The sequence below is a fragment of the Notolabrus celidotus genome, chromosome 1 (genome assembly GCF_009762535.1).
Source record: "Notolabrus celidotus isolate fNotCel1 chromosome 1, fNotCel1.pri, whole genome shotgun sequence".
Classification (NCBI taxonomy): domain Eukaryota; kingdom Metazoa; phylum Chordata; class Actinopteri; order Labriformes; family Labridae; genus Notolabrus; species Notolabrus celidotus.
The window spans coordinates 18,823,440-18,850,290 of record NC_048272.1 but is presented as its reverse complement, the minus strand read 5'-3'; the positions used below and the strand labels follow the sequence as shown (position 1 = coordinate 18,850,290).

General features: G+C 38.8%; 2 protein-coding genes across 8 annotated transcripts in view; both read right to left on the bottom strand.

Moving 5' to 3' along the window:
- Positions 1-336: 336 nt before the first annotated feature.
- On the bottom strand, positions 337-21,258 carry im:7151449 (complement decay-accelerating factor). 5 transcript variants are annotated; one of them, XM_034680145.1, is made up of 13 exons: positions 21,098-21,258; positions 13,232-13,417; positions 13,034-13,133; positions 11,466-11,536; positions 10,633-10,815; positions 7,068-7,133; positions 6,838-6,939; positions 6,617-6,688; positions 3,357-3,392; positions 3,245-3,280; positions 3,115-3,163; positions 1,036-1,111; positions 337-827 (listed from the first exon to the last, which is right to left on the bottom strand). In XM_034680145.1, the coding sequence occupies exons 2-12, from the start codon at positions 13,356-13,358 to the stop codon at positions 1,054-1,056; spliced, it is 900 nt and encodes a 299-aa protein (XP_034536036.1). In that variant the 5' UTR covers positions 13,359-13,417; positions 21,098-21,258; the 3' UTR covers positions 337-827; positions 1,036-1,053. The 5 variants fall into 5 exon arrangements, with proteins under 5 accessions (XP_034536036.1, XP_034536002.1, XP_034536010.1 ...); XM_034680111.1 differs by lacking the exon at positions 21,098-21,258 and adding an exon at positions 14,800-15,040; XM_034680119.1 differs by lacking the exon at positions 21,098-21,258 and adding an exon at positions 14,800-15,040 and having other exon boundaries at positions 3,115-3,160.
- Positions 21,259-21,933: 675 nt separating this feature from the next.
- The window catches only part of LOC117816302 (membrane-associated guanylate kinase, WW and PDZ domain-containing protein 3), a 247,899-nt gene continuing 242,981 nt past the window's right edge, over positions 21,934-26,851 (bottom strand). For all 3 annotated transcript variants that reach the window (XM_034688509.1, XM_034688524.1, XM_034688517.1), the window contains one exon: positions 21,934-26,322. In XM_034688509.1, the coding sequence (XP_034544400.1) occupies positions 25,226-26,322 (1,097 nt within the window). In that variant the 3' untranslated portion in view covers positions 21,934-25,225. The remainder of the gene's footprint in view (positions 26,323-26,851) is intronic.

The window sequence follows — 26,851 nt, the reverse complement described above, 5'->3', positions numbered from 1 at the left end:
GGCTTTTTTCCCCTTTCACTTCACACTTCCTGCTATAATAATAAACATCAAAAAGGCAGATTTAGCATTTTCTTTTCAAAACGTGCTTTCAGCTCTTAAGCTGAAGTTTGATGTAAAACTCGAACTACCAGTTTCCTCTAAATGGACCTATTCAAAACTTTCTGAAGAATTTCCTTCAGGAGTCCCCCTCCCATATGGGTTCCTATATAGTCCAGTGACAGTGGGTCCTATTGTTAACTTTCCTCATGAAAGAATTGTTTCCATTATTTTGCACAGCTTGCAAAAACAGCTGAAACACAATAGACAATAATGAAAAGAAAGTCAGGAGGCGAGGAATGCAGCTGATTGTATCTTTATCAGACGCCATTACAGTCTCCAAACTGAATTGACCACATTGTTTTGCTTTTTGTATCCCTTTTTCACGACAAAATAACTCTGTAATAACATAATACTTCAGGATTTATACAAAACTCCCAACTAAAATGTTTAAATAGTTTCTGCAATACTTCATAATACAAGGACAAAGGTTAATTCCAGTTTACAATATAAATAACTTACGAAAAATTCACACTAAAGTGGCAACAACATATTTACAATAGTGGCAATAAAAATATAAATCATACAAAAGTGCTTTTGATCATTGGAAGTTGTTTTAAATTATAAATCTGTGACTCAGCAGGTTTTAATACCTGCTGCTCTGAAGTGCAATAAAGCAGAGTAAGTTTTTTCCCCCCGTGGACTCCGAGAGGCACCGCCACAATCTCTCAGCACGTCTGCCCCACTTCACAGATGCTCTTCATCAGATAGGCGCCGTCACATTAACAGAGCTGGTGTCAGCAAGAGATAAAGAGAGCACAGTTTAGCGTGAAGAGTACAAAAAGTGAAACGGTACAACATGCATGCGTCTTATCTTAATTTGTGTTTATTTCTAGCTCACATTTAAAACTATAGGTGTTTATTCAGGGAAGCACAGTAAACGACTATGGTTCTTAAAGGTATCTAAACTGCAGTAAACACACAAAGGTTGACATGTACCTTGGTGAAGCAGGCAATCTAAAGATTTTGGAACTGTAATAACTCCGGCTTCAGGTCCTCTCTGGTGTCATATGAGCTATAGTGCCATCAAATAAGGAATATGTCAGTCATTTGTGCAGTCATGTTAGAAGTAGGTTACAGTTTGTATTAGTGTTACCAAATCTGACTGATAAGAGTGACTTTATTTCAGAACCGTCTCACAGATTAACAATGTGCTCAGCCCATACAGACTTACAAGACACAGCTATAATGACAACAAGACCAGAACCCAAAAGTAGACACTGGGGGTGTGAAGGTGCATGTGTACCGCACCGCTCTGATGTTGGGCTTTTGATACGGTGCAGATGCGAAATTATCAAAATGGTTGTACAACAAAAGATGCTTAAAATCAGAGTTCCCACTCAGGTTGAAAGATGGGAGCACACCACACACACAGCATGCTTAGCCCGCCATGGCAGCTACAACAAATGAGAAGCAAGAGCCTCAAGATACCCCACCATCATAAAGGTCTCCTGATAGGAACGTCTATAAAGTTATATTTCTTCGGCTTTTACATCTTTATTTAAAGAGGAGAGGACAGTGGATAGGTGAGGTGACTAGAGTTGGAAAGGGACCGCAGGCTGGAACCAAACCTGGCCTCTTGCTATATGAGCGCACGCACAACTTAACCATTAGACTAAAACTTCACCCGATAGGAACATCTTTGGTGAAATAACAACACTTCCAACTTCTTAAAGCATTTGAAAGGGCAGGAAACAAACAGGATTATCAGTGGCAGGCCATTTTAACATGTAATAGCTCTACTGGACATTCACTGGAGATATCTGTGGTTCAACTCTTCCTGTTCAGACTTCCTTCCTATCCACAACTGTCACTCCAGATATCCACAGCTTCATTCTTACTGAGAGAATGACGTCACTTTTGCCATTCATGTATATTTCAATTACGGATATCAACAGAATCATTCTTCCTATCAAGAATGAACACTCTGGATGTCTCTAACAGCATTCTCCCAATAGGAAAAAGTTCAGATTTCTACAGTCAAATTGTTACGAGTCTTAATTTTGATTGAAATAAAATATAATTCCAGATATCCATAATGTCACTTTTGAATACTTCAAGCTCCTCTGAGAGGTTTTTAGCTGGTCGTGAAACAGACTAAAATTAATACTGATGTCTCTTTAAGAGTTACAAAACCAAACAAGACCATTCGCATAAAAATGTATGTTTTCTTTATAATTATCTTTAGTGTCCGAATCCACCAGCGAGAGGTAGGTGTCAATTGAAGTGTTTAAGTGCATGCTGTCAAAACAACCTTTGTTTACATTTACATAACAAAGATTTTCTATGAATCAGACATTTGAGTGAACAAATGAACAAAGGAACTCAACTCCACAAATAAAGTGTAAATAAAAAAGAGGTTCCACTTTGTCCACAGGGGGCGCTAGGATCAACACAAAATGAAAGATTCCCAAAGGAGCTTTAATGAGTACTCCACAATGTCAGTGTTAGTGACTGTAACTTTAAGAGAGTCATGATTTTGGGACAGTAAGCTTTAACCCTGATGTAATACAGCCTGCAGAATATATAAGGTCAATGAGGAATAATGCACAAAGGACATTTCTGTGAGATTAATCTGAAATCTGAAAATCAAAAGAGGAACATCATTTTACATCCGAAAGGTAAAATACCTTAATGTTTTGTGTTTAACAATCTTTTGTAACAATTCAGGTCACAAGTTAATATCTCACAAGTTAACTTTCTTTGCATGGTCTTCAACCAGCCTGCAGATTTACTGAACTCATTAAAATGTATAGATTACATTCTTTCAACAGGAATTTTTCCCTTGTGCATTTTTCCTCTGCACAGGTCCGGATATATGGACGTCTAGATTTCCTTAAACTGTTCAAAAAGCATTGAGGAATCTGAACCAGCTGCAGAGTCAGCTATAAGCCGGTGTTTGCAGTGTATCCACAGAAATATGTGCTAACATTGAGTTAGGCAAACAAGCCAAATGAAAAAGCAGAATGAAGTTATGAATCAAGCATTAAGTAATTTGAAGTGAAATATTAAACTCACCCTTTTTTCTTCATTAGACACTTATGTAAGAGAATAACTGAACCCACTGCTGCGGAGAAAAAAAGAAATATTTAAAGTGTTCTGTGAGTTGGATGAAAAACTGCAGTCAAAGAGAGAACATGATCATTACCTAATAAAATGGCTCCCACTCCAGCTATAACATATCCTGAAAGACGGATTCAGAGTTAATGTCAGAGCATAAATCATCACCCATGTTGCCATCTTGAGGCTCAGTAACTCACCGATAACGTTGTTATTTAAAGTGTCATCTTGCTGATCTGCAGGTATAAAACAGAATCAATGAAACATCAGATATCTGAACCAGCTCAGGCTGTGTTTCAAACATCATCAACCTGCTGTATGTAAAAAAAGTCTGTTGCACACTGATCATCTCATTTACTGATAAACAAGCTACTCATTGTATAGTTACTAAATAAAGCCCTTTCAAACGTCTCTGCTGGTGTATGTAAAATTATCTTCACAATGTCTCCTTGTTAGATCTATGGAAAAAGATAAGGGCCACTGAAAAAACTTTTTTTCGAAGAAAGGCAGGCAAAACAAAAAAATTAATCTGACTTAAAAAATAATTTGAAAGTCTAAAGATAACCAAAGTCGGAATCCTGAGATTAAAGTCGGAACTCTGAGATTCAAGTCTGAATTCTGAGGTTAAAGTCGGAATCTTGAGATTAAAGTTACAATTCAAGATTAAAGTTGGACTCTTGAGATTAATGTTAGAATTTGCAGATTAAAGTCTGAATTCTGAGATTAAAGTCAGAGACCTGAGATTAAAGTCAGAGTTCTAAGATTAAAGTTAGAATTCTGAGATTCAAGTCTGAATTGTGAGATTCAAGTCTGAATTCTGAGATTAAAGTCGGAATCTTGAGATTAAAGTTACAATTCTAAGATTAAAGTTGGACTCTTGAGATTAATGTTAGAATTCGCAGATTAAAGTCTGAATTCTGAGATTAAAGTTGGAACTCTGAGATTAAAGTAGGAACTCTGAGATTAAAGTTGGAATCTTGAGATTAAAGTAGGAATTTTGAGATTCAAGTCTGAATTCTGAGAGTAAAGTCTGAATTCTGAGATTAAAGTAGGAACTCTGAGATTAAAGTAGGAACTCTGAGATTAAAGTTAGAATTCTGATATTAAAGTAGGAATTTTGAGATTCAAGTCTGAATTCTGAGAGTAAAGTTAGAATGCTGAGATTAAAGTCAGAGTTTTGAGATTAAAGTTACAATTCTAAGATTAAAGTTGGAATCCTGAGATTCAAATCGGAATTCTGAGATTAAAGTCAGAACTCTGAGTTTAAAGTAGGAATTCTGAGATTACAGTTGGAATCCTGAGACTCAAGTCTGAACTCTGAGATTAAACTCGGAATGCTGAGATCAATGTGAGAATTCTGATTGAATAGTCTGAATTCTGACTTTAATCTCAGAATTTTGACTTTAATCTTGTTAAAAAAAAAAAAAAAGTCAGATTATTATGTTTTTATTCTGGCCTAATCTCAATACATGCACATTTTTCAGTGGCCCTTAACCACTTCCAAACAGATCAGTGAGGAGTAAGAAGAACAAAATAGTCTTAACCAACATATAGACAGGACAGCTGACAAGATTAAATGACAGTTCTTTCCAGTGAGTCCATTAAAAACACAACAATCAGCTTTGCAAACAAATTAAACTAAGAGCCGTTAATAACTGTGTTAAAGGAATAGTTTGACATTATGGGATATACACTTCTCTGGAGGACAGTTTGATGAGGAGATTGAAGCCCCTCATATATGTGTCATATTATAGGACAATAAGCAGCAGCTATTTGTTTATCATGGCACAAAGCAACTGCTTAGAGCCAATAAATTGCCAGGGCTCCTTTAACACAAAAAACTGAAAATTGATGTTCCAACACTTCACACAAAGACAGAGTAATTCCCCAAATGTCAAACTATTTTTGCGTTTAATATGCGAGTTGTAGTAGTAGTAGTAGTCTTTTAAAAAATATTTTGATGAATGACTTAGATTCTTGTTTAGTGGCCAAATCCTAACCTCCACCCAAAGCCCTGAACTCTCACAAACTTTAATGACATCAGGCGTTCAGTGTGTGTGTGTGTGTGTGTGTGTGTGTGTGTGTGTGTGTGTGTGTGTGTGTGTGTGTGTGTGTGTGTGTGTGTGTGTGTGTTGTTTGTGTGTGTGTGTGTGCGCGCGAAAACGAGGTAAAGAACTATAGACCCTATAAAACATGGAGGTCAGCCCAGTGATGTCACCCATTGGTTTCTGAGGAGGCATTATGAAGCCTCAAGGTGGCAGACGCCATATTGAAAATGCTGACATTAACTAACTCCGGGCTAATCTAGAAATTGGCAAAGAGCTGAGGTGGAGTTGATGCCGTATCCTCGCTCTCTGGTAAACACAGCTCTCAGCTTTAGTGTAATCTAAACAGATGAGTTATGAAAAGGTTCACTCCCTGTACAGTTGTGGTGCAGAGACCACATGTCTAACCAGGTTTAATTCTGCTATGAAAATGAACATGGAGCTTTAATGGGGTTTCCTGATAAGAGTGCTTGTATGGGGCACATTATGATGACAGGTTGCTACAAAACGTTTGACTCTTATTATGCTGCACGCTCATATGCAATGATAAGACAGAAGCCCACTTCCAGTATGTAATTGTGTGTCTTAGATTACATTGCTTAGATATTTTAACCAAGCGGCAATTTTCAGACTTGATAAAGCTGTGCAGATGTGCAAAAAACTGCAGTTCCTGGAGTGTCCACTTCAGGCTGGCTCCAAAAGCCAAGACATCCCCATTAGAATCTGCATTGAAATCGCATTGTTACAGATATAAACATGCTTCCAGCCTGGTTAAAAAAATATGTTATGGTCTACGTAGCACACTAGGTAACACTAACAGCTCTGCAAACACTAATCTACTAACACTAACTGATTCTATTATTTATACGTCTTGTCATGTCGAATCTTGTTTTATTTACATTCAGAGTGGGCCTGGACAAGTTTGCAATTCATTCTGTATAAGTCTGCAGCAATGTTGACTCAAGGAAAGTGTTGAATGTCTGCACACACACAAACATTTACTGAAAACGCTCCTCGCAGTCTGTGAGTGTGGAGGTCAGGGTTCGGCCAGTGAAAACGTGAAAGGTCAGTCTGCACTGATGGTTTAGTTACTTTGGCACTGAAGTCAATACTGCTCTATTTCTAATTCCACTACTTCTCATTCCTCTCTCATTAATGTAAAATGCTCCACAGGTCTGAAACCACAAATCTCAGACCAAAGAGAAATAAAACTAAGTTTAGATGTCTACAGCTGCCTGAAGTTTAAAGGTGCATTTCAGAGAGAGGAATCCTGTTGGGAGAGCGTCTGCTCTTGGGTTGTACAGTAATATTTCCACAAGCTGAAGTCTGTTATTAAATCAAAGCTTATAATCATGAAACTTCCAAATGGAAAGACGATGTGAACATCACTGCTTTTCCATTCACCCATTGGATACCTTGTAATGAAGTCGTTGGCGTTACTGTGGATGGAGCAACTGTTTCCTCAGCTGTCATAATGCCTCTGTCACCTTTAAATAAAATCATAATAATCTCACATTTGAACAGGAAACAAAGTCTCTTTAAACTAAGAAACGGTCTCTGAGAGGCATGCAGCATGCACATAATCTATAATCTAACTTAATCTCATGCTGAAGGACTTTAAGACTTTTTTCTGTACCTTGTAGTCTAGGCGGGACAGTTCCTGTTGCACTTGTAACAGTTGTTTCTCTGTGTACTGTGACTTTTGGAGGTGCAACTGTTGTGACAATATTTCCGCCACCTATAAAGAGAATTATCTTCAGATACAGGCGAGGTGCAGAAAAAGTGACCTCATATAGAAAATAACTGTCTTTTATTTAAAAGCATTTGAATAGATTATTGATTTCTACATGTGTAATATCTGTATACCTTGTGCTGGAGTTGCAGGTGATGGAGTTACCATTTTTGTTGTAATTGTCTCTTCTGCTGCAACACCTACACATAATAGAAAATCTGTTTAACACTAATTAACGTTCATCAGACATTTAAGGAATGAAGTTTTCCTTTTACATGCAGGAAGTGTTTTACCTATAGGTGATAGTTTTACATCAACAGCATGCTTTTCTTTGTACTTTACATTAACACAAAGGAAAGGGATGTGATTTGTTTCATTGAACATTAGGGATGTAAAGATATATCACAAGATGGTAAAAAATCGACACAAATAAGGGAGGATTCAAATCGATTCAACAAAATTTGTATTGCAATATTATTTTCAAACAGTAGAAGGCGCTATCTGCATTTCACTCCGCTTGTTCAACATCATTAAGTCTATTGCGCTGCTCTCTTGTCACTCGCTGAGTTGAGCGTAACAGACATGGCGGCAGCAGGTGAAGACCGAGCAGTTCAGGATGCACCTTTGTGTTTCAAGTCTGAAGTATGGCAGCATTTTAGCTTTCCCTGATATTCCTGAAGAAAAACATGTAAATTCCAAACCAGGATCATAAGCTGCACTTTTGTTTATTTAAAGAGATTTACCTTATTTTTTTTTATATTTAATATTTTCATTTGGGAATCATTCACTCTCTTTTTCTTTATAATTGTTCTGAAATTTGCCAACAAGATATTTCATTTTTTTTTTTTGCCAGGTGCTGAAAAAGGTTTGCACTGGTTTTATTTGAGTTACAACACACCTTAAAAATTAAAATTGGGTACTTTATTTACAAAGAAATATAAGACAAAGAATATATACATTGAAAATCTCTATATCTGAGAATTGAAATGAAATAATAGTTATTTAAATTTGGAGTTCAATCCAGTTTTCTTGAAAAACGAATCAAATCGTGGGTTGAGTGTATCCTTATATCCCTATTGAACATCCTTGACCAGTCGTTAAGTTTAGCAACAGACAATTTAGTCCCATTCTTTATGAAGGTTTCTCCAGATTCAAAATGTTAAGCTCTTTAAGGAGGATTAGTGTGGAAGTTAGTGCACAAACACATTAAGTGAGCACAAGCACATGAATACTGGCTCAAAATGGCTTAAAATTTGAGTCATCCTGAAGAGCCAGGAGAGGACTTTGTAAGAGACTTTGTTTAAGCATTGCCAACTGTGTGCATTGCTGAGCATCCTTAGCAATGCTCACAGCAACAACTACAGTATGTGTGCACTGCATTCATTGCACCGTGTACCTCACTGTGGGACGCCCAGATGCTGTTATAATGTCACACTGCTGTTTTAAAGGCTGCATCAAAAAAGACAATCATACTAACACTTGAGCTCCCCACTCTGAGCACAAAGTCAGCTACATGGTTTCAGTAAGCATGAAGTCAATTAAACACAGTACATTATAGACACATGAAAGTTCACTGTTAACTTGTTAACTGATCATACAGAGTTGGAATGTTAATACAGGACCAAGCCTGCATGTTTGAACACCATTAATTCTTCATCATGCGCATATTTCATGCCAACATTTGAAAGCATACCAGGTTTTACTGATGTAGGACATTTCGTGCAGTGTCTGTTTTAAATTAATTTCGCTTGTGTGAAAATCACATCGCAGAGATTTAAAGCTTGTCCACAACTCTTTCATATCTGAGGTTTGATAGTGAGCTCTTAGGGAGAGGCAAGATGGCCTTGAGGTGAAAGAGGTCAAGTGGAAGGGAAAAGTTTGGCTGATGGATTCCTGGCACCGACTCATCCTAAGGATCGGACAACAGGGGCCTGGCGCAGTAACGCCTGGGTGTAACCACATGTTCGTCTTTGAACTGAAATTAAAGCCTGATTCTAAGTTAAGCCTTGTGCATCAGTGAGACTGACACAGGACTTCCACCAGATCCGTGTCCGGTCCGTCTCCGATCCGCTGTGGTCCGGCTCCATGCTCTCTCGTCCGTCAACACCCAACGGTTGCATTTTCAGAACGCAAAGCAGGACCGCCATACATACCACGGCAATCACTGAATCAAGGATTATCCTGTTCCTCTCTTCATCCATGTTGTCTTTATCAGCCTCTGAAAACCTCTGCCTTGATGACTCCAGGTCTTCCTCCGCTTGAAATTACATTTTGTTGTCATAGTTAAGTTAAAAACGATCTGGTGATAACACAGAGTGTTTTATTCTGAAAATTATCAAGATGTTTTAATTTTGTTTTGGTGTCTGACTTCCTGTTCCGCTCCATCTGCTCTGTTGAGATTAATGCGTCATGCTCCGGCATCCAGCAAAAATAAAAGTCTTGCATATCGGATCCATCGGTTTCCGAACTGCCGGATCAGAGACGCAGCCGGAACGCAACGGAGCGGATCCATTTACTAGAATAGAAACCTATCAGATCTGGTGCCGTGACGGATCGGAGACGGACCGGAAATGGATCTGGTGAAATTTGGCCGTTAAGCCTTGTTTGTGCTTCACTTGGGTGTAGCTTTTGCACCAAAGACTTGCAGGTATACGGTTAGAGAAGAAGCACACATTGGTGGTGCGTCTTGTTTACAGGATGTTTAATGAAAGAGCGAATGAGGGTAATCCGTGATCGGACACTACTCAGACAGTGAGCTGATTTTATGGTTGTGTTTGCTAAGCCCTGTTTGAGTTAATAAAAGGGCTCAATTACAGCGTGTCGGACAGGACCTGATTGCTCTCAGGTTTTATGCACGTGAGGCTGTCAGCTCTGAGTCCTGTGAAAGTGGGGGAATCCTTTCCATGTGTGTCAATGATACCAATTTCCTTGTCCACAGCTTTCGTTTGTTTGTTCTGGTGTTGTCTAGTTTTTCAGTGAGAGCAGTTTTATGTCCTGCAGACAACTTTATGATTATTTCTCTATCTGTATTTTTTTCTAGTTAGTTGTTTTATCCATATCTTCTGCAGGTATTTTGAATGAGACTGAATAGAGGTGTGTTCAAGGCAACGCCCACTGCTCCGTGAATGTTCACATGAAAGTGCAGGCGACCTTTCTAAGTTGGGCTAGGAGCACTCGATCGTGGAGATATGACCGACTTCTCTTCTCCCCAGCTGGTGCATTCAGCTCCAGGAGGATTGTGTTCCTTTAAGCCCTCTTAGACGTTGGTTAGTTCTTTCTTCTATTATACTCAATGTTGCTTTATGTTCTTGTTCTTGGTTCCATTTCCAGAAAATTCACTAAAGCTGGTGAAAGCAACACTTTTCAAACTGCAACTCTCAAATATCTGATATCTGACTGTTCTCAAACATAACAACAGTTTGGCTACAAAACATAAACGTAACTCAAGGTCACTGTGCTCGTTTGAATCTCATATGAGCCTGATTTTCACACTGCAGGGAAATGAATGGCTGCATACAAGACTGAGGATCTGTTCTACAAATGTATGGCACAAAGAGTGTTTTAAAGTATGTGTCAGACTTACAAACTACCTGCGAGGTCCCTGAAAACTCAAACAATCCTTGATATACATTCAGCTTGGTCCTCCTCAGACCCCACCTCATGTTTCAAACGTCAAACGCATGGATGAAGAGTTCTTACCTTGGCACTCAGGCGGATCAGAGTCGTATTGACCGGTTTCAGTGCACGTTATGCTGACCTTCCCGATGAGACTGAATCCTGCATCACACACGTAATGAACGGGGTCTCCATATTTTGGTTTGTCTTGAGAATCCCATAAGTGTCTGCCATTGATCACTTCATTAGGTATCATACAGGTTACAACTGAGGATGAAATAAAGAGATGTTTTCATGCATTTCTATCATACAATGATTCAGCATAAACAAAGTGGCAACATCCAGCCGTGAGAATTGAAGCCAATGCGGAAGTGTTAAAAACTGCAGTTCATCAAGTGTCCGCTTGAGGCTGGCTCCGGAAGTACCGGAAACCACATACACACAAATTCAAAAAAGACGATCTTTACAGAAGAAATAAACATGTTTACAGCCTGGTACAAAGACACAAGTTTAGTCTGGATAGCTCATTTCTCAATCGGCACACACTGTTCGGTAGGTGAAGTTTTTCATAAAGCGGAAATTTCGAAGCTATTAAGATTCCGAGTTTCCCATTACGAGAGGCACAGCTGACTTGATTGACAGGCAGGAACACTGTAGCTGTTAGCGAGGAGGCTCAAATCCCGCCTCTTTTACGTCACACTTATTTATACAGTCTATGGTATAAACACAAGTGATCTGTTTTGTTATCGAGTACATTTTGCTACCTGCTGATTTAAACAGAGCAGACAGAAATGGAGACAAAGGCAGGAAATAATTCACAAAGACTCAGAAGACAAAGCGGCTGTTGTAGCTCCTTTATGAAAAGAGGATGAAAGCAGATGGTATATTTTAAAAAACAAATTATGAGTGAGACTTACTATTACACTTGGCTTTTCCACTCCACCCTGGGGCGTAGCACTGTTTGAAGCTTGAACCACTAAGCCGGTAACTGTGAAAAAGAAGCATGACAATCAGGACGGTTTATTTGAGGAGAAATCAATATATTATACAGTCATGTTTGTATTGCAATGGGACGATAAATGAAACCTCAATTCTTACAGAGTGTAGTCATGAACTACGTATCAACAACTCCCGCTGTCGGTGAAAGGAGATCCAGGTTTCTAATCAGTGAGAATCGTAACTCTCTCTGGCCACAGCTCTGTTTGTCTTTCAAGACTTTTTTGTTTTCTTCAGAGACCTTTTCATCCAAAAACACCTGGATTTTAACACTCTGTTAGTAATAACCTTCTGACAACTGTTTGTACCAGATTAAACATTCAAATTTAGTAGTTATTAAAGAACACAGTGTTTGTTATCAAGGGCGGTGCTCCATGTCGACACCAGCCTCTCTAAAATAAAGACTGTATAAAGACTGGAATTTAAAAGTGGGCGCGGCCATATTGTTGTCACTTGTTGATATTAAAAAGGGGAGTGTTTTAGTTCCTGTTTGTCGGACATTATTGACCAATCACGGCAGACCGCTGTAATGACACCCAGCCTGTGTATATGACTCAGTCTTTATTTCAGTGCAGCTAAACATCCTCTCAAGATCAACAATTTCAACTTAAGGGACAAATCTGCTCGACACTTTATGGTAAAGATAATCAGTGTTAAGATTTCCTGACTCCATGGAAGGCATCAGAAATAGTCAATCTGACAGAGCTTGCATTTTTATTTTACAAACGTGCATCATGATGTTATCTCAGCGGACTTGAGACGTGTTAATTGGAAGTAAACTACAGCAAAATGTAGGTATGAAACTTCTGAAGTAAGCCCAAATGAAACCTCTGTGTCACTTCTCATTTACAGTGAAACTGGGACTCAACAGAAAGAGGTGGACAAGGATTTACTTGGTTTATTTTGCACACATCTGGAGGGGCTAACTATGCTTCACCTTGATCTGACCACACTGCCACTTTTTAAGTTACTGATTGGCTGACTGTATAAAGTGCAGCACAAGATAAAACATGCCTTGACTGGAAGTTGTTATTCCCTTAATACCAGGTACAGTAGAACCTCTGAGAAGGCAGCCATCGGTCCCAGAGGCACATATCATCTTTAGCCAGTGGCTGATTGCCACTGCCAACCACAGGTATCCACGCCTTTCAGCATATCTGGCTTTTTTCTCAGTTTTACTCTAAATGAGACCAAATGTTATAAAATTAATGTCAAATTAATGTGAAATGAAGGAAACTTGTAAAAATCAAATTTTTATCATTCAACTCAGAAGTTGGTCTATTTTGTCATCTGGTTACACACAATCAAACTCCTTTCTGTGGCCAAGTGAGTCGCCCCCTGCTGGTCATTAGTTAGAATGCAAGTAAAAGGCAGTTCTGCATCGTTTCGCTATAAAATCACACAGCCAAATCCACTTCTTGTACACAGTCTATGACTTAGGATATAACTAATTAGAAGTATGTTAGTTAGATGTTTTATTCATACTCACCCTTTATCACAAACTGCTTTTATTATAGCTCCAAACAGGGTCCCAGCAGTCAAATCAAAGCTCATATTTGGCTCAGGCCGAGGGGGACCACAGTCTGTCTCTGTAATGTAAAAAGAAAAAAATTAAAAGCACTGAACTTCTGTTGATGTTGTCAACAAATATCAGACAGTTAAATAAAGGAGTGATGACAGGACTCACTTTTACAGGTGAGATCTGGTTTGGTCCACTTTCCATCAATGCAGGTAATGACTCCAGAGCCGGTGTCTGTCTGAAACCCATTACCACACTCTAATGTGACTTGAGTTTCCTCTGGAAAATCATTCATTAGGAGAGCTTCAGTGGTTAAGACCAGATTTCCCTCTCCTTCAGGTTTCGGACACACAGCTGCAAAAGTTAAAACACAGAGAGGCAAAATCAGCTGTCTCATCTTTTTGTTAAAGTTATAGCTGTGAGGTATACAGCAGTGCAAAGTTTCGAAGCATTACATTAACAGCTGAAAGTGTAGTAAAGTCACAAGTTTTTTAAAATTGGATGTTATCAATGAATGGATATTGGTCCATGTAAGCGGCTAAATAAGTAAAATGAGTTTCCCATAAGGTGGTAATTTAGATGATATCAATTCATTACTGTGTATAAACAACAACGTTATCAGTTACAAGTTATTTTTCCTTTGCAAAGGTTGGCTCGTTACAACTAAGCCTATTAAAAAACAGGCTTACTTCACCAAAGGTAAGCCTACTGTTTACACTGGCATGTTTGAACTTTATGGAACAGTGTTATCTCTCATTACTTGTCAGAAACATTTCCCAAACATCCAGGGGAGTGAACACCAAGGTACAAGATTGATGTCCTGTCTCAGTCGTTCACATATTTCCTGGAACTTCCCCCAGAATAAAAAAGAAAAGAAAATAAAGGTGTTTTTTAATGCTGAATTTGTATATTTTACTCTAAGTGGCCATTTTACTAATCATATTGAATATTATTGCCAATATATTTGATTACTGAGGTTAAAGATAAAGGCTATGTATGAGCTATACTATGTTGTTTGTTATTTCCTTCTACATGAGACGAGAGAAATACTAAAATGAAACTCAATTTAAGCCAGTTTAGCACTACACAAGCACTTACTATAACCTAAACGCTTAAACGTATCAAAAACTGAACATTACTGTAGTAATACTAAGTTATTTTTATCATTATTATTTATTAATTATATTATTTTATGTTTTTTATATGACCTTTTCTACGTCTTCTGGGTGTGGTTTCCGTTTGAGCATTTAACAGGTGTTTAACACACCCATGCACGTGCTTAAATATTTTCTGCATGTGTTTGAAGGCCTATTAAAAGTCTTGTTTAAAACGAGCCAACAAACAAAAATAAATAATTTCAAGAATTATAAAAGTATGTCTTATATCACAAAAGTGACACTATGTTACATAGAGGGTTGCAGGTGTACTAATGGACACTAGCTGTTTTTATATGAAGTTATCCGAGTTAAAATCTATTCACAATTTTACCTTTATTTAGCATGATAACTTTAAACTTTTAAAGCTTATTTTTTAAAGTCTTAATGTAACCATTCTTATTTTGTATTTTTTTTAATGCTAAATACATTTTTTTAAAAGTACCTCAAGTTATTTTTTTAACATAATTTGCGGCATTTCTGATCGCACTCGTACTGTCACATGACTCCTTACGTCGATAAATATTATCTAATTAACCAGACAGACCTGATGATGGTACATTATATCTAAACGCTACCAACCTGCTGCCTTCACGACGAGGAGGTACACAAACAGCAGAGTTTTCAGTCCTTGCATTTCACGTGTGTTCAGGAAAACGTCCATGATGGTTTGCAGGAGGAGATTAAGATGAAGACTCAGATTTAGATCCGGACTCTTTTAATCCAACTTGACCTGAGACGCAATGACAACACTGGACTGACTCCTCTGCCGGCCGGTAAATACTGATCCTCCCGTGAACTCACCACCAAAACTACTACGAGCCGACAGGTCAAGTTAACTCAAATAGCTGTAAGGACCGGAAGTTAGATAATTTCCTTCACAATAAAAGTAAATTATATGTCCTAACCTTAAATTCAGAAATAATTCCTAAACTGTGTAAAGTTATCTTGTGAAGAATATCAATGCAAAGAAGAATAGGGAAATGTCAAGAGTAGTAAGAATTATGCAGAATATGATACTTCTAAAGCTTATAGGCTACGAGTAGCCTATACAACGCGGTAGGGCAGAGAATAGGGGAAATGCCCATTGTTTAATTTCTAATCTTTGTTTGTGTCTGTTAACTGCTTACTCTTTACAGTGACTAAGAACACAGCTAACATTTACATTTAGAAAAATAAGATACCAGTGGTTTGGTATGATAAAGACCTATGGAACCCTTCAATTGTTCAATTATTTTCTAAAAAGTAAATAAAAAGGGTATTCAATTAATAAAAGAAGAAACACCAAACCCAGCAGAAAAAAAAGTAACGATTTTACACCATTCCTACCAACAGCAGCTTTAAGTACAATATGTAAACAAAGTGTAACCAAGCGGCAACCTCCGGTCTAAAAATATGAGTCAATGCGGAAGTGTTAAAAGCTGCAGTTCATCGAGGATCCGCTTGAGGCTGGCTCCGGAAGTACCGGAAGTCACATACACATGAATGGGGAAAAGACGATCTTTGCAGCATTAATAAACATGTTTACAGCCTGGTACAAAAGATGAGTGTAGTCTGAATAGCTAATTTCTCGATGTCCTCTCACTGTGAGGGGGGTGAATTTTTTTCTAATTCGGCAATTTCGAAGATATTGAGATTACCAGTCTTCCAATGAGAGGCACAGCTGCCTGTGGGAACACTGCAGCTGTTGGCTAGGAGGCTCAAAGCCCGCCTCTTTACGTCACACTGGCTCGACAGAAGCAATATGGCTGCCGCAGCCGATTGGTCTCAAAACAGCTCTTCAGAAACAGATGGGTGACGTCACGGATACTACATCCATATTTTTTACAGTCTATGAGTGTAATTGAACTATTCAAACTTTTTAATTTTAAGACTCTTATTTTGAAAATCGACAACGGAAGTTCTCCCCTTACTTCTTTAAACTGTTTACTTCATGTGCTTCAGCACCGGGGCAAAAGACAACAGGCTTCTACATTACAAAGCCCTCAGCGTGAAAAAGAGGGTGAATGAAATCATCTTCAAACATCTGTTCTTAAAGATTAATGTGTTCTGTAAATGTGTCCTAAATAAACACAAACTCTTAGTTTTACAATCGGCCGGGGCAGCCCGGTGTGCAGTCACACCCCCAGTACAAAGAGGAGACGGCTCCATGCAACAGCAGAAAAAATTGAATCACTGATATAATGGGTGTGTCCTGGAAAAAGGGGGTATTCCCTCTCTGAGACCTCCGAAGGAGGAAACTAGTCTGTTCTATTTAACTCCGTTTTATTCTCTGTTCTGTGTTCTGCATTCCATTCCATTCTACTTCATTCCATTCTATTCTATTTCATTTCATTCCATTCCAATCATTTCAATTCCATTCCATTCCAATCTCTTATTTTTGGTGCTCTGTTGCATACTTTCCTTTTTTATCTCGTTTTGTTCTAATGTTTTACAACACAGATCAACACGTTTTTAAAACATGTTTGATTTCATAATGATTAAAAATTGAATCCATATGTTCCTAGTAGATCTTTAACCCTCCTGTTACCCTCAAATGTACCAACATCTTTTATCCTTGGGGTCAATTTGACCCCAGCAATTTAAACCTCCAGAAACTGATTGTTACCCAGGTTTATGTGTCAGGTACTTTATGTTTCTTTGTTGCCTATCTAAATAGCCCTTTAAATAAAATGTATTTCAAGCATAAACACAATTTAAAGCATTCAGAAGGACTTTATCTGTAAAACAGAACATCAAACTGCTGCATGTTTGTCATGCTATTGTCTGCCTCTGCCTTGTTTCTATGTTATCAAAACGTATGACACAGGACACATCATTGAATGTCTTTAGAGACATGGTGGCTGGAAATATATCTCAATCTAAAGGTTCGCAGTTCAATCCCAGCTCCTGCAGTCACATGCTGAAGTGTCCTTGTTTATAGTGACCCCAATATCATCCAAAACAACTAAATCAAATGTGTGTAAAATGTTGATATTTCCTATGTTATATACAGCTAAAACAGCCTGGGGTCAAATTGAACCCAAGGAACACCTATGTTTAATTTTTTTTAACAGGGAATTGGAACATATCAACATTTAAATTTTACGTTTTCACAGTTGTCCCCATTAAATTAGGAAAAGTCATGATATATGAAGCCAAAAAATGATGTTAGTCATTAATTTAGAGACGTTAAACATTGAATGGGGTCAAATTGACCCCAAGGATAACAGGAGGGTTAACATAAGGTTAAAACCATTACAAATTCTTGGATGAGTGAAATAAAGAATAAAACAGGGAGTTAGAGTGTTCAGATGTTTGACATGTAATTTCACTACAGTCTGAGTCACTCTCTGAGTCTTGTGTTATTGCCATGGATACATTCCACAGTGTTCTCTAACAAGAGGGTTGTGCCTCATTGCTTCACGCACACACACACACACACACACACTCTGGGGTAAATTCCAAGGAGTTTGCTGCACCACCCATTTTTGAACCTCATAAGTTTGTTGACAGGGGCCTTCTTCTACCTCCAGCCAGGGTTTCCTCAGTAACCCACAGACGGATTACACAGAACCCTGGCAACACAGAGCAAATCAAGTTTAGTGGCCCGTGTCTGCACGCTCTCTTCTCTGCCTAAAGCAGTGAGGAAACACCAGGATGTGGGATGTTTTCTTTCTAATGCACCTTAGACCACTGAAAAAGTGAAGAAGCTTAAGTGGGTTGTGGTTGGAAAGTACTCCAGCTAGCATAATCCACCTGTAAAAAACTGGGGTTCATCTCCTGTCCTTTTAAGGCATTTAGCTGGTATAATGCCGGTAGCTTGCCGAACAATTCTTACGTTCTTAAAGCCTTTAGTAGCAGTAGCATGACCTGCTTTTCTTATCTCTGCAAACACTCTGTCTGAGTGAAAGATTAAGACACCTCCCTGCTCAACAACTAACCCAGGAGAATGCATCTGCTTCTCCTCAAGTCTGATAATGGAGGAAAGAGGCTCTGACGCTGATGTTAATATCTGTGTGCTGCCACAGAAGTTAACCCGACTTCCTCATGCTCAGCAGACTGAAGATATGATGTGAAGAGTAGCACATCAACATCTAAACATATGTATCTTTAGGATATAACAGATTCTACCAAACAAAAGTCTCCACTCTGAAAACCCTTTCTTGATTTGTAGCTCCTGATCCTTTTTATGATTTATGGGTCCTTTTTTTTCTTCCTGGAGCTGTGAATATCTATTCATCACAAAAAAAAACTGTGTTTATGATACTGGTGTCTGTACAGGACAACGTCTAACCTCAGAGAACAATTAATCCAACAATGAACCAACACTCAAGATATTTCCAGTCATCAATCATGTACACTAAGCTCTTAGCTGTAACTTTCTGACATCTAGTGGTGTGAGTGGAGAACAGCAACAAGTGTTCTGGGTAATGACAGGGTAATGATTTAAGGGGGGGAAACACATGCAGTGTTGTTTTGTTCTATTCCAATGTGAAATATTTCCTCCCTATTACTGCACAGAGCAGATAACACAGTATTTATTACATGAACACAAACTTTAAAGAATAAGCTATTCATCTGCATCTACTCATATCTCAGTTTTCCCCAAATCTAAGCTGTACAAATCAGCAACATACATATTTCCTTATTATTCTGAGCACACACAGACAGTGATCACTTTTTCCAACTCTTATTATGTTTTAATGTATCACACTCACTTCTTGTATTATGTTTGTATGTATGACTGCTCTCTGTTTGTTAGAAACCTATTCAATTGTGCTGCTGTAGTGTAATTTAAGACAGGAGAATCAATAAAAATGTTTAGGTTAGGCTTTAAATCAAAGGCCATGACACGATACAACAGTATACGTTATGAAACGCTATGGTACAATACCATACAATACAATACAATATGATGCAATATGATATGATAAGATATGTTACACAACCAAAAGATACGATACGTTACACCTAATATTTTCAATATAATACATTATTGTATGATACAGCACAGTATGATATCATGTATCACTACATGACAGGATGCGATGCAATACAATGCGATGGGATACAATACAATATGAAGTGATCATAGACTGTATAAATAATGGACGTAGTATCCGTGATGTCAGCCATCTGTTTCTGAAGCTCTGTTTTGAAGCCAATCGTTGGCGGCAGCTATACTGGAAATGCGGAACTAAACCAGGCATAGTGTGATGTAAAAAGGCGGGGTTTGAGCCTCCTAGTCAACAGCTATTTGTTCCCGTCCGGGAGTCAAGTCAGTCATGTCCTTATTTGGGCAAAAACTTGTAATCTTTATATCTTCTGAACCGTCGCGTTCTAAAATTTGTCACCCCCCGTACAGTGTGTACCGATAGAGAAATTAGCTACATAGAGACAAGTTTTTATTTGTAACAGCTGTTAACATGTTTTTATTGCTGCAAAGATCGTCTTTTTTGAATGGGTGTGTATGGGGTTCCTTGTGTTTCTGCAGCAGCCTCAAGCGGACGTTCAATGCAGGTTTGACACTTCAGCATGGGCTTCATATTTTAAAACCGGAGGTTGATGCTTGATCACGTCATGACAGGATACAATATGATACAATACGATGCGATGCAATTCGTAACATTATGTGGTGATACGATACACAACAATATGGTATGAGACAATACAATTCAACATGGAGCAATATGATACATTACAATTTATATAATCTAGTAGAGTGATTTGTCTCTGATTCGTGTGCTGCTCATATTTAGCTGCCCCACAGGAATGTTAATAAGAAAAAAATAAGAAAAACAAAAATAAAAAATCCACATGTAAACACACACTAATGACAACTACAAACAACACATATTGCATAGATGGGAAAAATGTATATATCTGCAGTAAAAACACAGAGAGAACATTTCCTTCTAATAAATGAAACTCAAAAGTACTAATTCACTACAGAACATTTACCTCTGCAATGAAACTGTCAGTACAATCCACTTCTGCACTTCATTTAATGTCTGTGTCTGAAATAGAACACGAGCATTGTCATCTTCCATCCATTCTAAAGCAATTTAGTCCATTATCACACCACGTGCAGTTACCAGCCTTTCTGTGGCCATTAAATCTGCTCTTCTCTGACTGTATCAAGCTCTGAATGGAACCATCCGAGTCCTGCAGGGTCCAACTCACGAACATAATGGAAGTGTAGAAAGTCTTATCTCACCCTTAGACAGATCGATTTTACTTCCATCTGGATAAAGCATTCACGTCATGATGTTTTTTACTGTCTCAATAGAGCTGGTTAGTGGTTGGGCTGTGTTGAATGTGTTAGATATGGACATCAGGGATGTGATTTCCTACCTGCAGGTTGTTAACAATAGGTGCTCATCATTTTTTTTTTTTTTTAAATTGATAAAAAGAATATCACAACAGAAGAACAAGACTTGCTCATCACTTACAATGCCATGCATTCATAAGTTCACAAGAATCATGAGCAATGAGTACCTTCAAAAATAGATTTGATAGGCTGTGAGCGCACATTCGCTCATTGCTTCCTGGTTCAGAAAATGTATCTAATGTTACGATCCAGATAGCCAGCAGCTGCCTGTGAGATACATCTACTGTTGGCTACAACTACTCAGCAGTAGTCTGTTAGCTGTTACTGGTGTTGGCTGCAACTAGCCAGCAGCTCATTTCTAGCTGTAACTATAGTAAGCTGCAAATGGTCAGCAGCTGCATGCAAGCTGTGTACTTTTAGCTTCAACTAGCCAGCAGCTTTATATAAGTTGTGACTACTGTTCACTGCAACTAGCTAGCAGCTTCTGTCTAGCTGTGGCTAGTGTTAGCCTAAAAAACACAACAAATGGCATAATTGGCTTACTTTCAGCTCACACCTTAAACTCACCTCATTGAAGCAGCTCGTTCAGTCGTCTTCTTCACTCTTGTGTTCAACATGATGTCCATCGTCTCTTTGCTTATTGTATTTCACAGAAATGTTGACTATTGTAATACCTCCTCAACTTAGAACTGGAAAATGTACATGTTGTCGAAGACAAATGATTAGAACCACATTAAGAACCAAAAAGTGATATTGCACAAGTAGAAAAAACTACACAGTTTTCACACGTGTCACTGGAATATCATTAGGTAAATTGCTAGCACCTCCCTCCTCCTGCTGCAATTACAAAGTAAAATTGTGTCAGTCAGAAACGGATCACCTCAGAAAATCCAGCAGGGCATTTTGAACAGCTTTAAAATTATATTTTTGAGTCAAGTGTGTGAAAATGTGTTTAAGTTTTATACAAATATACAACTGGATACTTAATCACATTCACTGCTCTGGAAATCGTTGTAGCTCTCCCTTTAAATGAGGCCCGATGCCTGCTTCTGGAATATAGATGGGATAAGGGATTCATGGCAGAAGATGCTTCTGAGCTTTCTCTTTTACTCGAAAAACCATCTTCCCTGTGAAGTCAAGCTCTGGAAGTCTTTGATTGAAACAGTGGCTCATACTGCTTTGACATACAGTATGTAAAGACACTGGAAAGGACAGAAAACTGGTTAAATTGTGGTGTGAAATAAAAAGTTATACAAACATGCTGCCTAAATGATTATTCTGTGAAGAATTATTTTTGCATCAGCAGTTCCAACAAAATAAAGTTCAGATGCAGAATAGCATGATTTGAATTCAAATGTTGTACTCGGTGTGTGTTTTATTACCAGTACAAGACATCCAGAGGATATTTTCAGTAAAACTTTATTTTTCAGTGCATGAACAGAACACCATGTCAAGGTCATAGTCTATCCTTTTCAATCCATTTTTAAATGTTTTCTCCTTTTTTACATAAAAAAATAATGGAGCGATTTAATATACCTCTATTTTTTTCCCCCAGAAAGAGCACTCAGCAAGTATTTATAAAGGTGCTATACAATGTACAAACATTTACATCTACTGTCCCTACAGAATGTAGAAGAAACCACAAGGATTGTTTTCTAATGAAGCGATGCAAGGCCACAGTATGATACAGAAATGAGATACAAAACGGTGAAAATAAAAGCATTATAAGTAGAACAAAAGTGCAGGGGGCATACAAAAAAGGGTATTATCTGTTTTACCAGAGTGAACAGCATGTACCTGACTCTCAAGGTTGGATTTACTCATTCAACCAACCAAACTATTGCACAAAACCTACCACAGATGGGCTCATGGCACATCCTCAAGGGATTTATAACCTGAAAACACCCGTTTACAATCACAGGCTCATGTCATCGTCAATCACAGAATGTATCCACCCTTTAACTTTTACTGATATTGACTTGACCCACAGTGATGCACATTTGCTACTATGCTGTGTTCCCTGAGCTCATCTGAATATATATCTTAATCTCTAGTAGTTGTGTCAGCAGGTATCTTTAGTATTTAGTTTTTCTGGTTTTAGAGCAGAAGCTTAAAAAATTCAATGGAGTAGCAGTGAAATGAGACAAAATCTGTGTTTCAACTGCCAGAACTTTCCCCACGAACTTCAAACTTTTGGAGGTACTCTGATGTTTCCACTGCAGGACCAGGTTCTTAGTACATGGAGTAATATTAAGTCCCAGAAACTACATTTTCCTTTAGACTTCTTGTGGACTTTATTATATTGTTTTATGCCCCAAAAGGTTCCAGCAGAATGGGTAGTGCTGTCTTAAAAGAGTTGGACTTTGGGGGCGGGGCTTTTAGCGCAGATCATTTCTGACAGATAGAATAAACACAGCATTTAGAAGATTTTTTCAAACATTCACATTTTTAAAGAGTGATTGCCAAGTTTTAGTTGACAAGAGGAACCCTTTAACCACCCCAGAGTAGTCACTGGAACTAATAATAATGAGTACTTCTATTAGAAATTCAGCCTAACATTGAACAAGGCTATAGCTGCATTTCCACTTCCAATATGTTCCTACTGGACTTGAAACTAAAAGAGACACTAAGTGCATTTCCACTGCAAGGATCAGGTTGTAAATTAAGTTTCTGGGACTTAATTAAACCCTGTAAAGGTTCCTACTAGGTGCTCAATACCTTCTGAACAAACTGCAACTTTGGGGCGGGACTTAGAGGTTAGCTGGGTACTCAAAGTCTATAAAGACTCAGCAGACTACCAAATGTTGACTAGTCTCTGGACCCTAGAGGAAAAGCTGACAACAATGGGCTAGATAGACCTTGCAGTCCCTTGAAAAGTAGCACAAGGAACTGAAACCTCTAGGCAGTTTGGGTAAAAACACAACTTAGCAGTTAGCATATTCCATAAATTAGACTAAAGCTGCATTTCCACTCCAGAAACTTGGGACTCACTCTGCTCTCAGAAAGGTCCCTGCTTTGGACTAAGTGCTTTCAGAAAATAGAGGGACCTTGCAGCTGGGACTTGCAGTTATAAGTATCTATGATTGGTTTTGTTCCTGCAGAGCTCAGATGGCTCTATTATACCGAGCAGTCTAATTTTCAAAATGTTCATGGGTCTTTAGACTTTGTGGAAACAAATGTTAAAAACAAAAGTTAATGTTAATCCAATGAAAAGTGGCTCCCAGTATGAATAGTTCTACCTACATTTGGTGGAAACACAGCTTTTGACTCATTTTCACTGACCCAATGTTTGTGTTTGCGTATTTTAAAGCCATCAACTCCATTATCCCCTTAAAATATACTGGATCCCTGTATACCCATCTTTCATCAGCAGCATTCTTAATATCTGTCTAAGCCATCACATCACTCTCAGAGCTCCATTATCCTTCACGCTACTCTGGCACAAAATCACACAGCAGGATTGACAAAAACACACACTGAAAACCCTCTTATATCTTTATAAAATCAGAAATCATAAAACAAACAAAAAAAGAAATAAAACGGCAATGCATGGTCGAAAGTCAACATCACGAATTAAATACGACTCATGGTCATTCTGTTTTGCTACAAGGGCAGATGCAGTGCAATGGAATTCAATAGATATTTAAAAGTTAGAATCTGCAAAACATGACACATTCAAATATATATATTATATTATATTTCACAATGAGACACGTTTTGAGCGATTGCAAACATTTCGTACAGCAGTTTGCACATTACCTATTCAGTTCATGAACTACAAGATCCATGGTAAGTCCTACCACTGAATAACATTGGAAGGTAGATGAGAGCTCAAATAACATGGGACAAATCTTTGAAGTCTATATAAAAATGTGGAATGGCTTGGTACAGCTACATATACACATATTAATTTATTATCTCAATAAATTACACACTGGTTGGTTATCATACACATGGTAAACAAGATCTCAAACCACAAGTTTCTGGTCTTTTAAATGATACTGTCTGTACGGAGGAGAGGCATGACTATAACCATAGAACAGTCTAGAGTCCCTGGTGAAGTGAACGCTTGCTGGGTTGTATAAGAAATCTGCCTGGTGTTGAGAGTGAGAAATAGAAACAAGAAACTGGATCATCCTCAGTGATGTGCAGAACACGTGCAGAAAAACAAACAGAAGGTTCGACTGCATGCAGTTGAGCAAACTTTTAAGAAAAAAGACAAGTCAAAGTATTCCACAATGAGACCGAGAGCAAATTAAACCCTAGGTGAGAGTCACAATTGGTGTATACTACAGGCAAGAGGCCTTTCTTTGCATATGGGTCATTGCATTGTAATGGGTGAAGCGCTGTTGGTAGTCGTAGTTCCACAGGAGGCTCCCAGGATTGGCACATATTCACATTTCAAAAAAATCTTTTCTGGCAAGGCCCCTGAGCATGCCGCACATGCTTTAACCCCACATCAAAGATTGCTGAAGCAGCGGACAAGGCAGAGGGGAGCTGCTACATGCCACAAGTGATGTCACAGGACTCCCAAAAAAGACCTCGTCAAAAAGACAGATCTGGTCCAAAGGTAATAAAAGTGGCACAGGGGTTGCACTTCTCTGTTTTTATGGATGAACTCAGAAAAACAATCCACTGAGGGTTGCTGTTAAATATTCCATGGCACAGCTCAAGTCTGGGTGATTCAATATTTTATCACAAAGGGTCACGAAGGACTTCTGCCTCAGAGAGGATTTTGGCTGAGCTGGGCACTTTCCAAGGGCCGGGGCTTAGAGGTCCTTTAGGACTCTGCGGGGTCCCTGGCAAACTGTTTATAGAGGCCACAAAGTCTCCCCGTACTCTGGCTTCTTTGGAAAATGCATTTGTGTCTTCTGTTCCTTTTGGTGAAACAACAGACCCCTTCCTACTCAAAATGCCTTTAAAAGACAACAGTGACTCCCTCTTGTTGATGGACTCTTTACTCATACTCCTCTCTGCTGTAGATTTGCTCTTCCCATTAACATCTCTGAGCCTCGGGTCTTTACTTGTACCTTTCTCCGTCGGTCTCCCTGTGTGAGGAGGGTTCTTGTAGCGCGAAGAATCTCCCTCCATCCTTCTTTGAGAACTTTCTTGCTCTCGGGCAGACCTTGTTCTATCTTTTCTCCCTTCCTCCTCCCTTCCTTGAGTGTGTCTTCTGATCTCGAGAGTCCCTCCTTTGCTGTTTTTCTTTTCATGATCCAAGCTCTCTCTGCTGGATGAGTCTTTTAATCTCCTCTGAGGTCCTTGTTGTTGCTCTGTGCGCTGCAGGGTTGGAGCCACTTGCCGTCCAGCTTGTGTACTCTTCCTGGGGCTCGTGGGTTGTGTGTTCGCCTGTTTCTGAGATGTTCTTTTCCTGCTCAGTGCTTCATCCTGTGCCTGGCTCTCAGTCTTTTTGGGACTGTGATGTTGCTCTTTGGCTTTAGGAAATGTCTCCCCTGTTTTCTTTGGGCTGCTTAGCTCTCTGGAGTCTCTTGTGGGCCTGGTCCTCTTGTAGAAGTTCAAATGCTCAAGGGAGGCATGAGAGGGCCTCTTCACCTCCTTGCCTGCCCACTCGCCAATCTCCTCCACTGAGCTCAAGCCCCTGCTGCTGCGGGGTGTAGGGCCTTGTGGGGATATGGCGGTCCAGCTGCGGGAATGTTTCAGTTTGCTGGAAGGAGGAGGAGAAACAAACATGGAAGCCCCGGTTGGATATGGAGAGGATGGGGATGATGTGTCAGAGAAAAACACCTCCCCGGAACAGCTTGAAGGTGAAATGAATTTTTGATCATGTTGACCTGTGGAAGAAACACAGAGTTAAGAAGAGGACACAATACTGTCACATGAATATTCAATGCTCCACACAAACTACTCAAAGCCTCTGGAAATGTGTCTCGAAATCGTAGAAATGCACATCAAATTTGAGAGTCAAATTGAGAATCCACTCCAGTCTTAGCAAAAATAAGTCTTTACATGCCAGAACCCCTGAGTCCTACTCTTGAACCTTTGCTGCACATCATCCTCTACTCTCTCCCAGTATCTCGCAGGCACCAAAAACAACATTGATGCATATGATAATCGGCCCTTACGAGTATGTTCGGGGCATTTGAGTCAGAACATCATCAGGTAATTTTAACTTGCTAATAAACGCAGAGTAAAACAAAGCTGTGCTATTCATATCATGATTATCAGTTAACAAACAAATGCAGCCTGCTGCCGAGGACCAGCTTGAATCCATCCTATAATCATAATTACCAGTCATATTTACATTATCATTATTGTAGCTGTTAATGTTGGTACTAGACCTGTTGAAAACAACTGCTACAA